Source organism: Lepidothrix coronata, unplaced genomic scaffold, assembly GCF_001604755.1.
Source record: "Lepidothrix coronata isolate B3197 unplaced genomic scaffold, Lepidothrix_coronata-1.0 Scaffold142, whole genome shotgun sequence".
NCBI lineage: Eukaryota > Metazoa > Chordata > Aves > Passeriformes > Pipridae > Lepidothrix > Lepidothrix coronata.
Window position 1 is genome coordinate 2016901 of NW_016690322.1, and position 14182 is coordinate 2031082.

The 14182-nt window shown below is 49.1% G+C and overlaps 1 protein-coding gene across 1 annotated transcript in view; it reads left to right on the top strand.

Moving 5' to 3' along the window:
* Positions 1 to 13578, top strand: part of SLC7A14 (solute carrier family 7 member 14) — a 30662-nt gene extending 17084 nt beyond the window's left edge. Inside the window, exons 3-8 of the mRNA XM_017827766.1 lie at positions 2079 to 2315; positions 3064 to 3281; positions 5163 to 5309; positions 6418 to 6626; positions 7174 to 8051; positions 9287 to 13578. Of these exons, the coding sequence (XP_017683255.1) occupies positions 2079 to 2315; positions 3064 to 3281; positions 5163 to 5309; positions 6418 to 6626; positions 7174 to 8051; positions 9287 to 9609 (2012 nt within the window). The 3' untranslated portion in view covers positions 9610 to 13578. The remainder of the gene's footprint in view (positions 1 to 2078; positions 2316 to 3063; positions 3282 to 5162; positions 5310 to 6417; positions 6627 to 7173; positions 8052 to 9286) is intronic.
* Positions 13579 to 14182: the final 604 nt, after the last annotated feature.

Here is a 14182-nt window from a genome sequence, read left to right on the forward strand (position 1 = left end):
TGTCACATCAATTGCACAAGTGTAGCAGATATTCAAGGAAAAGAAATGGTCCTCTGTAGAATGTTTGCTCTTCCGAACAGCCACTGTGTTGGCTTGTTTTCTGCAGAAGCTTGCAAACACTCTTGATTGGGTTGGGGGGGGGGAAGAGAAATCTGTCTCCAAAGAGTTGTGGCAGGGAGGGTGTGCCCAGTCTCTGCCTACAGCCCCCAAGCTGGACTGTGCAGGAGCACTGGGAGAGCTGCATCCCTCTGGATACAGAGGGACAAGGTGCTGAATAGCTTAGGCTGCCAAGGAGTAACTCACACAGTGTTGTTGTGCGGTTATATTGTAGTAGTAATAGTAGTAGTAGCAGTAGCAGTAGTAATGGTAATAATAATAATAATAATTTTACTAGTATTATTCTACACTGCAGATGCAGCAGATTACTATATATAATATGTATTTTATATATATATATGTATAAAATATACTGATACCTAATGCTGATATCCATAATGTATTGCTGTACCCAATGCATAGTGAAAGACTGCTCTTCTATTTTGGGATCCTAGTAGAATAATTGAAAACTCAAATGTTTTATACATATTAATGTCCTTGCTTTGCCGTTATCGTGTATTGATCACAATTGTCTTTAACTTGTTATCTTGTCATTGGCTAGAAGTAGAGCTGCCTCCAGGAAAGTGTATATGATTTTTAGGGCCATCAGAGAGTGACACTAGATACTTGTCCCCATCAGAGCACCAGTTTTATAAATCATTCAGGCCTGTAGTTGTCTGTGAATGTCGTACCTTTGCCAAGCACATGCATTTTTCATCAGCTTTGAATAATGACTGTCAGTAGGGCTGGATGGATGATGGGGATGTCTTGCAGCTCCTGTTGGGCTGCTTTACAGAAATCAAGTTTTGAAGAGCCCCATTGCAAAGCAACACACATGCAAGTCGAACAGTGAATGGAATGTAAAAGTCCTCCAATAGCAAGAAAAAAAGCACCACTAAATTCAGTTTAAGAGATTCAATAACTCTGTGTTTGTACTGTATAAAAACTGCACTTAGAGTCTGAGAGCAGCCACCTCATAATGTTTTTATAAATTATTCATTCCCCTCTCTATACTGAAGTGATTGCAAATTTGAAGCAATTATTATCTTTTAAATAGAGAATAGTAGATGGTAAAGAACTCAATAATTACTAAGTGTTTACACAATGGTAGTAACAGCCTTAACCAATTCACCCATACAAGCTGTACTGGGGTCTTTGGGAAAGGGGTTTTGGGACTTAATCAGTGTTAAACATGCAAGACACTGTGTGCCCTTCTGGCACTTGTCCTGACTAATATTTGGGGAATTTATAAGTAAGTCCATCCACTCCTTTTAAATAAAAGCTAATGATTGTTTTAAGACATCAATGTGTCAGGGTCAAGTTTTTATTAAAAATTATCCTGACATAGTAAGCTCACAAGGAGTTCAGAAGGTATTAATGTCCACTGAATTCTCCTCCCAAACAGTTCCAGTTAAATACTTCTTTTTGCTTTTCTTTTCTTCTTCTGCACAGTTAGTTTTGCAATTATTCTTTAGAAGATTTAAATATAACATTTTTTAAGTGTTAAAATAACTTATGTTCTCTATGTGAGATGTCTTCAAACTCCTCTTGCATGAACAGGAGCACGGGTGATCAGGACAGTGCTCGTGCCTGGATCTGGCAATAACACAATAATAGTCGTTTGGAGATTGGAAGGTTGGGGCAGGGAGAGGCGTAGCCTCGTGTGAGCCCTTCAGTGGCATCTCGATCAGGGCAACACCAGTCCAGGATCCCATGTAAACATTTAGCTAGTTTGAACTGTGTCTCCCCAGAAAAAAAGAAAAATCCATCACAACTTGATTTTAGCGGAAATTTGTCTGGTTTTCAAGCCAAGAAACTGGGGATGGAGGGTCACCATGGCCCCCTGCAATGTCTCTGGGCTCCTGATGCTGACTGCAGCCCTGACACCTCCTGGCACCTCCTGGGAGGTGCCACCAAGGCAGTTTTACTTCCTCCATTTCCAAGCACATCTTCCTTATCTCTCTTGGTATTCTTCCAACCAGGCGTTTGCTACGCCGAGTTCGGCGTGCGCGTCCCCAAGACCACGGGCTCTGCCTACACCTATAGCTACGTGACTGTGGGGGAGTTCGTGGCGTTCTTCATCGGCTGGAACCTCATCCTGGAGTACCTGATCGGCACGGCCGCGGGGGCCAGCGCCCTCAGCAGCATGTTCGACTCGCTGGCCAACCACACCATCAGCCGCTGGATGATCAGCAGCGTTGGGACGCTGAACGGGCTGGGTACGCCGCGCTTCCGCGTAATGAGGGTCTGGAAAGCAATTGGAAGCTCGTCAAAAGTCAGACATGGATATTAGGCTTCATTCATTATTTACCGTCTGTCTGGCTCTGCTACTTTGCCTCGGTGGCCGGGTTCACAGGCAGGGTTTGAGGAGATGGGATATGGGATACTTTGAGCCCCTTCGGGATGAGCTGGAATTTGGAGTAAACGCACAGAAACAGTCAAATGTCAAAGGGTAGCAACAGCACAGAAACACTTCACCCAGTGCAAACACTCTGCTCAGTCCCATTGGGGCACACACAGAATTTTGGTAGAGAGCACAAGCTGGTGTCTGCGGTACTGCCATGGACAAACTCGGGGCTGTGGTGATCCTGCATGACCATCATTTCCAGCAGCAGTCCATGGGTCCTACCAGTAAGTAAACCAGCCAGATGTCCTGTACCTGTCATGAAAACTTCATGACTGATGGATTTTTAATGAGTGTTTGGCAGATACATGTTATGCAAACTGGGACCTGATCACTTGTTTGCTGCTCTCCCAAAACTCTGAACAGTGTCTTTAGGCATCAAGATTTATCACCTTAATTAAATAACTTTAACTGATGGAGTTGAGAGCATCTGGAGACTGCCTTTGCAATGAGACCAGTGGGTTCTGCAAAGCTTCAAGGTCTGGAAAGTGTTTAAAACTCCCCCACAGAGTTCCTGGTGATGCTGTGGATGGAGAGTAACACATCTCTTTTCTCTCACCTAGGGAAAGGAGAGGAGTCATACCCTGACCTTCTTGCTCTGGTCATTGCTGTCATTGTCACCATCATCGTGGCCATGGGGGTGAAGAACTCGGTGGGGCTGAACAATGTGCTCAATGTCATTAACTTGGCAGTCTGGATCTTCATCATGATTGCTGGACTCTTCTACATCAAAAGTGACAACTGGGCTGAAGGGCAATTCCTGCCGTTTGGATGGCCAGGGGTAAGTCCTGGGCACATGGAGGGACACGCAGCACCCAAGTGGTGCCTCACACTCAGGTTTGCTCATGGGGTGCTTCCACTGCACCCTTCAAACCCCAACCCTGCTAAACCCACCTGTGCTTTGGCCAGGGACCTCCAAATCCCAGGACTGTAGGCTTGGATCCAGACCTGCTCACTCTGCCAAACCCAGAGACTACAGCAATGCTTTGCTTTTATCTCCTGATACCTCTTAGCATAAACCCAGAACTATCCCAAAACATCCTTCTGGAGAGCCAAACTCCACATGAAAGCATCCCCCAGGAAATGCCACTAATTGTCAGGCCATGGAGCAAAATGCTGTGGCCATCCGAGGCAGGGAGCTCCAGAGGAGCTGGCTCAGCCTCTGTGGAGTGGGGAGATACTTGTGTTGGCTGGTTTTCAACAACAATGTTCTCAAGCATTTGTTTTGAGCACTTCATAATGCCACCTGCCAGTACTTATTTTATGGACGTTCCCTCATAGCTTACTGAGAATTTGGACATATTTGGCTTTTTTAGCTTGCTTGCACTGGTTTTTATCCAAGGATGAACAGAGACTGAAAATATCTCAGCTGGCCTAAACCCAAGATAATTTCTCAGATTTACACTGCTCGACTCCATTGGGGTTTTGTGCAGAAAAACAAGCAAGAAAGTAAAGTAAACCAAGAATCTTGATTATTGAAAGGATCCCAAGCTGCCATACAGTCCCTGCACCTCCCTTCAGTAAATCAATACCTCTCTGCCAGAGAACAACAGTGAGAAGAGCCCTGAGGCTCACTTGAGACCAGAGGTCGTCTTTACCTTTGGGTTGTGATTGGCTTTTTGTGCCATACAACAGGAGTGAAAAAGAGGAAATAGAAAACATCTGTTTTGCTCCAATTCAGCTCACCAAGTTGAGAGCAAAAACCCATAATTTTAAAAGGTACATATCCAAAACACATCAAACCCAATAGGGTGGTCCCATCATGTTCAGCTGGTTGATTCTGTCACAAGTTGTTTGTAAAAGTGAATCCACCAAGCAGAGGTGTGAGATCACCAGCAGTGTAGGGGATACTTTAAAAAGGTAATTACAGATAGTCCCTAAAAGAGGTGAGTTTTACTGTGTTCTCTATCACCAGACACTGAGATGACAGAGATGTGATGGACAGGTGGTGCTCAGCAAGCAATCTAGATGCATGCAAGGGTTTCACAACTCCAGATCAGCTCACTCACAGCCAGGCAGTCTTTACCCTGCTTCAGCGTTTCTTTCCTATAAATGTCCTCGCTAGTATTGTATATTTTAAAAAATCACATAAAAAAAAAACCCTAAAAAGTACAAATAATTCCTCATTTAAGGGCTCCAACATGTGCTCCTAACCTGTCTGCAGCTTCCAAGCAAAACAGAGGTTGTTTGGAGAGCGGCACACATCTGATTGCTGCTGCTCTCTCCTGCTTCCTCTGCTAACGGCTCTTGCTGCCACATGAGACATCTTGCTAACACAGAACGTGTAAACATGTTCCAAATCCCTACTAATATAAACGGATTTGGGGTGGAGGATTGTGAAAGCAAACCTGAAATTGGTTGACTGTTTTCCTCTGCCGCTGGGGCCCTGAGTGTGCACAGGTTTGTGGTGTACCACGAGTCGCAGGTGCCTCCAGTGACTCGGGACACACAGGGAAATCTTTCCCCCAGACCAGATCACTGGGTTAGGGGAGCTCCCAGGGTCGGTCCCCAGCTCTATGTGTGTGTCCCCTGACCTGCCCTCACTCATCCTTTAGCTCAGACAAGGAGCAGAACTGGACTCCTTCAGTTTTTGCTCAGCTCCCTCTCCCTGGCCGGGTGCCAGCCTCCCTCCTGGCACCCAGAAGTTTGATCCTCCATGCAGGTGCTCAAAGGGGCTGCGACCTGTTTCTATGCCTTCATCGGCTTCGACATCATCGCTACGACGGGAGAAGAAGCGAAGAATCCCAACACCTCCATCCCCTACGCCATCACAGCCTCACTGGTCACGTGCTTGACAGCATATGTGTCTGTAAGTAACACCTATACAGGTGTACAGAAATGTACAAAAATATGCATGTAAGCATGTTTTATATATATTTATATATATATATATGTACAGTGTGAGTCCCTTCTGGGCATCTGCACGGCTCCCCTCTCCAGTCTGAGGTGAGGTGAGCCAAGGTCCCAGTCTGACCCTTGGACAAGGTCCCTTTCCTTGGTAGGAACTGACATCAGCTTTGTTTCCATGTGCCTGCAGTACCTGCCAAGGCTCCCCTCGGCCATAGCCTCGTTTGTCCCCAGGCTCCTGTCACCTGACAAGACCCCTCTTCCAGCTACAGGGACATGTGGCAGACTTTTCTTTTTCCTCATCCCCACCCACAGCTATTTTTGCATCCAGGAGTGCAGGAAAGCAGAAGGAGAAGCAGCATTGCAGCATCCTTTCTCTGTGTTTATGGGAAAAGCAGCACTGCCTCTGCTGGAGATATGGGAGAGGGTCTAAGGGAGGGGAGGGATGGGCAGGGGTGGCTGTGTGAGAGATTCTGCTGCTCTGCAACCCAACAAATGCATATCTGTACTCAGGGATTTTCCCTCTAAGGGAGCAAAATTGAGTCATGAAGGAGAAAAAACATTGTTCTGATAATGTCAAAGAAAGCTTCTCGCAAAACCAGATTCTTTGACTCAAATAGGATCAGTGTTTCCCAAAGGAATGCAATCTGAATTTGGGGGTCTGTCCCATCAGGAGTGCATGACTCAGGTAGCGCTGTCCCAGTAGTGGAACGTGGCCAATACGAGTGTTAGTGACCCCGCCAATCCCACCAGCCCCATCAGCCAAACCAGTCCCACTTGACTCCTGCATCACCACTACAGCAAAGTTCAAGGGTCCCTTTCCTGCCTTTGAATAGCAGGGACCAAGTTCCCACAGTTTTCTGGATTAACCACCCTACAACAAAGCACATACAATCCTAGCCTCCAGCATTTTACATCCCATCCACAGGGGACATAGGAGTACAATCCCAATCAGACTTGAATTTTTTTGAGTTTCTGCCCTTGACAAGCAGCCCCCACACCCTGAGAGTCCCCTGCAGCCTCTGGAGCTGCTGCTGACACCTGTGATCTGCTCCTCTCCCCTTCCCCAGGTGAGCATGATCCTCACGCTGATGGTGCCCTACGATGCCATCGACACCGAGTCCCCGCTGATGGAAATGTTTGTGGTCCACGGCTTCTACGCGGCCAAATTCATCGTTGCCATCGGGTCCGTGGCTGGACTGACCGTCAGCTTGCTGGGCTCCCTCTTCCCAATGCCCAGAGTCATTTATGCCATGGCTGGTGATGGGCTGCTCTTCAGGTCAGTCATGCCCATCCCGGCATTTATTTTTGGCCCCTTGGGATCTGGAGGGGAATTGTGCAGGGGGATGGGGGCTGTCCTGTGCCCCAACACCCTGACAGTGCAGGGGGCAATGGGCACGCAGTGACTCAGTGCTTGCAGAGCATGGCACACACCAAAGCAATAGCCTGGGGGGAAAATATCAGGAGTGGTCTACCCAGAAGTTTCTCATTTGGTGCTAGTACATGGAGGTTCCTCTTATGTGAGGATGAGAGTTTAATTCCAGAGTTACTTGCAAAGGAGATCAGCTTATACACATAAAATCTAGGCACTTATTTGCAAGTGTTCCAGTGCTCATTTCAGAGCTGCTCAGACCTAGATCTAACTCCAGATCCAGCTTCAGCAGTGCTGCCAGTCACCAGCTTTCTGGAGTCTAAGATCCAAAAAGCAGCAAGAGCTGAAGAGGTCCCAGCTCTGAGTCTGTCCCTTCCAGCTGGGGATGGGTTATTGCAGCAGAGAACTGCTGTGATGTGAAATTTCAACTTCCTGAAACTCTTTTTTGCTCCAGGTTTTTGTCCCACATCAGTTCTTACACGGAAACCCCCGCGGTGGCTTGTATCGTCTCCGGGTTCCTCGCAGCGCTGCTCTCCTTGCTGGTCAGCCTGCGGGACCTGATAGAAATGATGTCCATCGGCACCCTGCTCGCCTACACGCTGGTGTCCGTCTGCGTCCTGCTCCTCCGCTACCAGCCCGAGAGCGACATCGACGGCTTCGTCAAATTCCTCTCCGAGGAGCACACCAAGAAGAAGGAGGGCATCCTGGCTGACTGTGAGAAGGAAGCTTGCTCCCCAGGGAGCGAAGGAGAGGAGTTCTCCGGCCCACCGACCAACACGTGCGGGGCGAAGAATCTGCCATCGCTGGGGGATAATGAGATGCTGATTGGGAAATCCGATAAATCCACCTACAACGTGAATCACCCCAATTATGGCACGGTCGACATGACCTCGGGAATAGAGGCAGATGAGTCTGAGAACATTTACCTCATCAAGCTGAAGAAGCTGATTGGCCCTCGATACTACACGATGCGGATCCACCTGGGGCTGCCAGGGAAGATGGACCGTCCGACAGCAGCCACCGGCCACACCGTCACCACCTGCGTGCTCCTGCTCTTCGTCCTGATGTTCATCTTCTGCTCCTTCATCATTTTCGGGGCAGACTACATCTCCGAGCAGAGCTGGTGGGCTGTCCTCCTGGTCGTGCTGATGGTCCTGCTCATCGCTGTGCTGGTGTTCGTGATCTTGCAGCAGCCAGAAAACCCCAAGAAGCTGCCCTACATGGCACCCTGTCTGCCCTTCGTCCCTGCCTTCGCTATGCTGGTGAACATCTATCTCATGCTGAAGCTCTCCACCGTCACTTGGATCCGATTTGCTGTCTGGTGTTTTGTGGGTGAGTCCCAGATTCATTTATTTTAATTTTTTAACTGACACTTTTTTGAAAAGTTGTTAATAATAACAACTTCCCTAATTAGAGTGCTTAGACTGAGGCTTCTTCAGCTGGGACATGCCCGGTCCTTTTCGTCTGCCCCTTGTCATCCTGAAGTTCTTAGAGACCTCATTTTATCAAGCCCCTGAACCACATCTAAATGGAAAATTACACCTCCAGGAAATGTCAGTTTGATGGAAGCAAACTGCTCCATGCAAAGGTGACTATTTTGATGGCTTTTTTGATGCAAGGTAGGCGGGTTCTGGAAATTGCCTCGCAGGCAGGTTTCATACAGATATCAGCCTGCTTTCTTGCTATTGCACCCACTTGGGCTCTTCAGCAGCCCACACCAATATCTCAGCACTGTGTTTCCAAAGCCTGGAGCTGCCCAACCCCAACAGCCCTGGGGAAGACAGAACCAAGGGACCTGTAGAATGTATCTCCTTTTCTTGTCTAAATTCTTAACTATGTGGCAGGAGCATCTTAGGACTCACAGGCTCTGTTGCGGACCCTTTTTTTTCCAAATGTAGGTTTTCTGACGCATAGCCAGGAGTCCAGCATAACCATAGTTTCCCTTGCTTTACATTGAAACCCACTTACTCCACAAACCCAAGAGAAATAGGCAGCTCTCACAGCTCCTCCATGCTGAGCCACTGAGCAGGAGCTGCCACCTGCACTGTATGGGCTGGCGAAGCCACACTTGGTGCTTTTTTGCCCTTGAAGTTGATAGGTGAAGCTGTAAATCCAGGGAAAGCCCTTCTACCCAGAAGCAAAGATGACTCTGAAGCATCAATTTAATCTGCTGTGATTAAGTACTTTCCCCTGTGGGTACATCTAATACCTCTTCAGCTGCCAGCAATGGCAACAAGTCAATTAAATCACTACATTAGGTGTTATGGGCTCCAGTAGCCCATCCACAGATGTTTGTGTGCTGGGGGAGGCACATCCCATTGGTTTTTCTGGCAGAGATGTGTGGTCCTGATTTAACACCACAAGCAGTCCCCTGTGGTCAGTCCACAGCACGTGGAGAAGTCTGGGGTTTCTCTGTGCACACTGTAGTGTAGGTTAATCCCAGGATCAACTGGAAATGAGATCTCTGGATACATTTGCGCTCAGGGAAAGCATTGGTGCAGGAGAGTGGGATCAGGTAGGGGTAGTAGCTAGCTGGGGTCCAACCCTCTCCCTCTCACCCACCGCAGGTCTGCTTATCTACTTTGGCTACGGGATGTGGAACAGCACTCTGGAGATCAGCGCCCGGGAGGAGGCCCTGCACCAGAGCACCTACCAGCGCTACGACGTGGACGTCGACCCCTTCTCTGTAGACGACAGCTTCTCCTTCGCCCCCGAGGGTGAGAGCTACCCGGGCTGGGATCCTCCCGAGGACAAGGGCTTCTCATACCAGCAAATGGCGGGCGCCAAGGAAAGCCATCGGACAAGTAGCAGGTCGAAAAGCAAAGGCAGGCACAAAGCGCCGTCAGAGGCTCTCATTGCCAACGATGAGTTGGACTACTCGCCCGAGTAGCGGGACGGGCAGCGGGATGCCACACCACCCAGACCATGAGGAAGGGTCCCTGTGGCTCCCTCGTCCTGTCCCATACTCCCTGGGTCCTCCACCACCGCCCTGCTCACCTCCAGTCCTCGGGACACGCTCTGCGATTACCGTTGACCCCGAACCAAAATCACTCGTGGCCCGCCCCAGCTCCACCAGTTGGGTCTCGCCCCGGTGAATGCTGGCTGATCCCCCAGCACTTGTTGATCTCCTGGCACCAGCTGCACCAGAGGAGGCAGTGGAGTGGGGGACGTGCCAAACTGGGAGGGTGTTGAGAGGTGGAAGGAGCCACATGAGGAGACAAGACAAATTGTCCCTGGGGAATGTCCACCTGAAGGCTGCAGCAGTGGGATGTCACTCTTACATTTTTGGCACTTTCTTGGCATGTGTATTTTTTTCCTTTGAACCACCTAAAGCGACAGCTGAGCCAGAGACACGGGCATGTGGATAGGTACAAAATGGAGATGGACAAACTCTTTCCCAGGAGTTGTTCAGAGGTAGATGGTTGTTTCCATCACATGGTGTTTCTGTGGCCCGTTCTGGTGTTAAGGCACTCGGTGCACACAGCAGTGCTACCCCTGAGTCCATCCCCACACCCTGAACTCAAGAACCCCAAATATAGGGATTCAAAATTAATCCATGTCTTAGTCCAACCTTGAAGTCCCAGCACAGCCCAACATCCCAAATCTGTGGTTGCGACCCTGGTCCCATTTCTGGTCGCAGCGAGGGCTGTGACCCACTCTTGGCTAACCCACTTTTTAGGAATGGTCGACAAGGACCACGCGCTGCTGCTCTGAGCATCACCTGTCTGAGGCTGAGCGCTGCTTCCAGCACCTTGTGTCTTTTGCAGAAATGACTGCACCATCATTCCCTCACCGCGCTGGGCACATTTCAGTGCTCGCTCTGGCCTCAGTGCTTCGGGGATGCATCCATGCCCTCACAAAACAGCAGCGTCCCTGGGTCAGCCACGCCTTGACAGGGCTGGGCCACACGCGGTGAGCAGAGAGGACTTGGCAGCTGAAATCTGTCTCCCTGCTGCCATCTCCACCTTGTACCATTTCCTCTGACTTTGGCTTGGTGGGTGCTGTATGAAAAACACTGAAGTGCTGCTCGTTCCTTAAGTGTCCATATTTCAGTCTGAAACCAAACTGAGCTGCTGGCTCGCAGGGCAGAGGTGGTCAGCAGGTGGATGTTAAACCTCCTGAACGTGACCATGGCCCCCAGCAGTGCCATCAGATTCCCTGCTGCCGGTGTCCCCACAGAACCATTAGCAGTGATGGGGTTTGGTCAGTGATTAGCAGCAGGTCCAGTGCTGAAGCCCATCACGCTTGGTGTAAAACACTGCAATGGAGGAACATCTTATTGAATAAATAATAACCAAAAAGCACCCCATCAGACAGCAACGCCCATCCTCCTCCTGGCTGCTGAAGGTCACAGGTGAATCCATCCGTGGGGCTCCTCAGCACAGCCTAGACCAATCCCTGGTATCAGGTGCTGCTGCTGGCATTCCAGAGGAAAATTTAACATCAGTGGGGGCAGAGTTTCCGACATGGAATTATCCTCATGGATATTGAGAACCATTAACACTTTGGTTCACTGAATGAGACTCAGCCCCCAAAACACCTGCCTGGCACCCTCTGTGGGTAAGTGGCTGCTGGGTGCAGAGGGTGCCTGGATGTGTGTCCACCCCCATTGTTCCCAGAGCTCAAGGGTTCAATGGACAGGCTCTGCCTGGGGCCACAGAAGTTTCCCTGCAGCGCCTGTCCCAAACAGTGACAAACTACAGTCATTTTCCCAGTGGAGAAGAGCATCTGATTCTGCAGATATTAACCTGGAGCGCTGCGGGCAAGCCAAGGGATGTTTGACCTCTGTGGGGGCTTCCAATTGGGAGTGAGGATTTGGTTAATGGACTTGTAAGCTTTGCTCTGGCATTGCCTCCTGCTGCCCACCCCTACCACGCTCCTACAGCAGAAAACCGGAGTGTGTCCCACCGAAAAGCTGTTTGCAATGTGTGCACCGCTCACGGGCCAGCTTGGAAAACCTTCCTGGTGGTGCTGAGCTCCTCTTGCAACGGTCACTGCTCACTCACGCTTGGCTGCTCTCCTCCTCAATGCCTTAGAAGTTCCCAAGAGAGATGGCACCTCGCAGGTCTGGCGTTACGTTTTCAGGGAGAAAGATTGATGCTATTTTGCTACCAGCTCTTGTACTGTACCATATCCCAGGTAGTCGTTTTCGTCCTGCTTCCTCACGGTATTTAGGCATCTGCCGAGCCACAAACTCAAGCCCAAGTACCCTGTTGAATCAAAGCCCGTTATTCTTCTTGCAGCCTTAATCTCTTGCTACAGAGCAGTTACCAGTTCCAGTGTCTGTCGTCACGTCTGCTCTAGTTATGCCGTATAATTTGGTGGGGGCTTGACCCCTTGCTCTTTGGTGTCTATAGGAACCTCTCCATTGGATCCAAGCATTGAGTGAAGCCCTTTGGCTGCTCTTGTTCCCATTCACCCATCTTCCTTCCCCTTCCCGAGGAAGTGCTGGGGCAGGATGGCTGTGCCACATCCTGGGACTGCCAGGAAACAGCATTTGATGCCACAGCACTGTCTGGTGCGGATGGGCTGCCGTCAGCTCTCGCCGTGTCAGGGGTGGGAGCTGTACCCTCTTCCCAAGCCCACTACATCCCACCCAATGGAGCTGTTCAAGGAGAAATGGTCAAGCCACAGTCTGGGTCAGGCCTGGTTCACAGCAGGATCCCTGCCCCCTGCTCCGGGTGGCAGTTCCTGGGGGATATGTGGATTCAGTCTCCATTTGGGAGCTTATGTGCTGTCTCTTGTAGCAGTGTTGGGGTCTTCAGTGGGCACGAGCAAAAGCTGCCAAGGCAAAATGTCCAGGTGTGTCCATCGTCCCTGGGCACCGCTGGCCCCTGGGACAGTCTTGGGTGCTGCAAGAGGCGCAAGTGCTTGTTTTGCTGTAACCCCAAATCCAGCCTTTCTCCCGGGGTGCCCTGAGGGATGTTCTCACATCCCTGACCATCACAAGGGCACAGGCAGAGCGGTACCATCCCGCTCCCACCACTGGTGAGAGGCACAGAGCCCCTTCATGCCTGACCACCCCTCCTGAGGGGCCCAGTGCATGGTACAGATTGAGCATAAATACCTCAGACCTTCCAGACCAACTCTATAAGATCTCAACCCGTCCACAAATTCACTCTGCACCATCACAACCCCTCAGTCCGAGGCCCAGCACGCTGGCATCCTCCACATGGCAGCGAAATCACACCCTGAACTACGTGGGATGTTGTAAATCCAGCTTGTAAATGACCTTCACTTTGTTTTGTTTGGTCTCTCTGATGTATATCTTGCTTTTTTTTTTGCAGGTGGTACTTTCTGGTGTAACAATTCTCTGCAGTTCTGGTATGAAGTTGGTGTATTTGTTAAAAGCAGTTTGTTATATCCATTTATTTTTTTTTGTGGTTTCCAGAATCCCATTGGTGCATTGTACAATGGGATCTTGTAGTGTGTCATGAGAAAGAAAAAAAATATGCAGATATCTTATGGAGTGATTTTTATTTTCAAATGATTGTGTTGTTGACAACTATACATATAATACATATATATAATCAAGATACTAAGAAAAAAAAATCTAAATTTACCAAATCTGTATATTTTAATAAATGCATAAAGCTTTATTGTGTGCCTTTACATTTAAAAATCAAAGAGGAACTAAGGGATTTGTAAAGAAAGCCAGAGACAAATGTGTCTTAGTATCAGTTTCCATAGTAATGTAAATCCTTTAAATGAAAGACTAAACCAAAAAATAATAAAAGAAAATTTCCATGTAAATTTTGTTAACCCAATCAGTACCTGAAGGTCTGATACTTTTTCAGTGCTAAATTGAAGCTAGAGATGAACAAAATCTTGCCTTAAGTGCTTCAAAATTTCCATTGTAGAAGATCCATTTCAGTGAGCTGACTTTGGTATTGACTTGCATTGTTGTGAAAGAAAATGGTTATCCATTTACACAATTAAAAAAAAAATAGAAGGAAAAAACCTAAAGCTAATGACCACAGGTTGATTACTGCAGTGTGAAGCCCTGGGGAGCTACCTGGTCTTTCCATCTGCCTGTGGTGCTGCTAGCACCCACCTTTCCCTGGAGGACCTGGAGTGTCACAGTACTGTCCCCTCCCTGCACAGGCACTGGCACTATCGGGAGCCAGGTTTCACTTGTGAAGACACAGCTGCCTGTCCTCTTTGGGGTGCTCAGGGCCACCAGTGTCCCCCCATGGTCTTCTTCCTTATATCCTTGCTATCTGGGGAGTGGGGAGGCTGCCAGGTGCATTCCCATCATGGGGATGGGATCACCAGCTCCAACTGGTCCTGGTGGAGGTGGGGAGAGCTCCACTGGGCATCGGGGATCACCAGCTCCACAGTGGAGCTGGCCACTACAGTTCACACCCACTGTTCCAGACTTGATGGTAGGCATGGTGTGGAGCAGTTTTTACATTCAAGACAATCCTATTTGATCCTGTTTTGAGGCTTTGAGTCAGCAAACA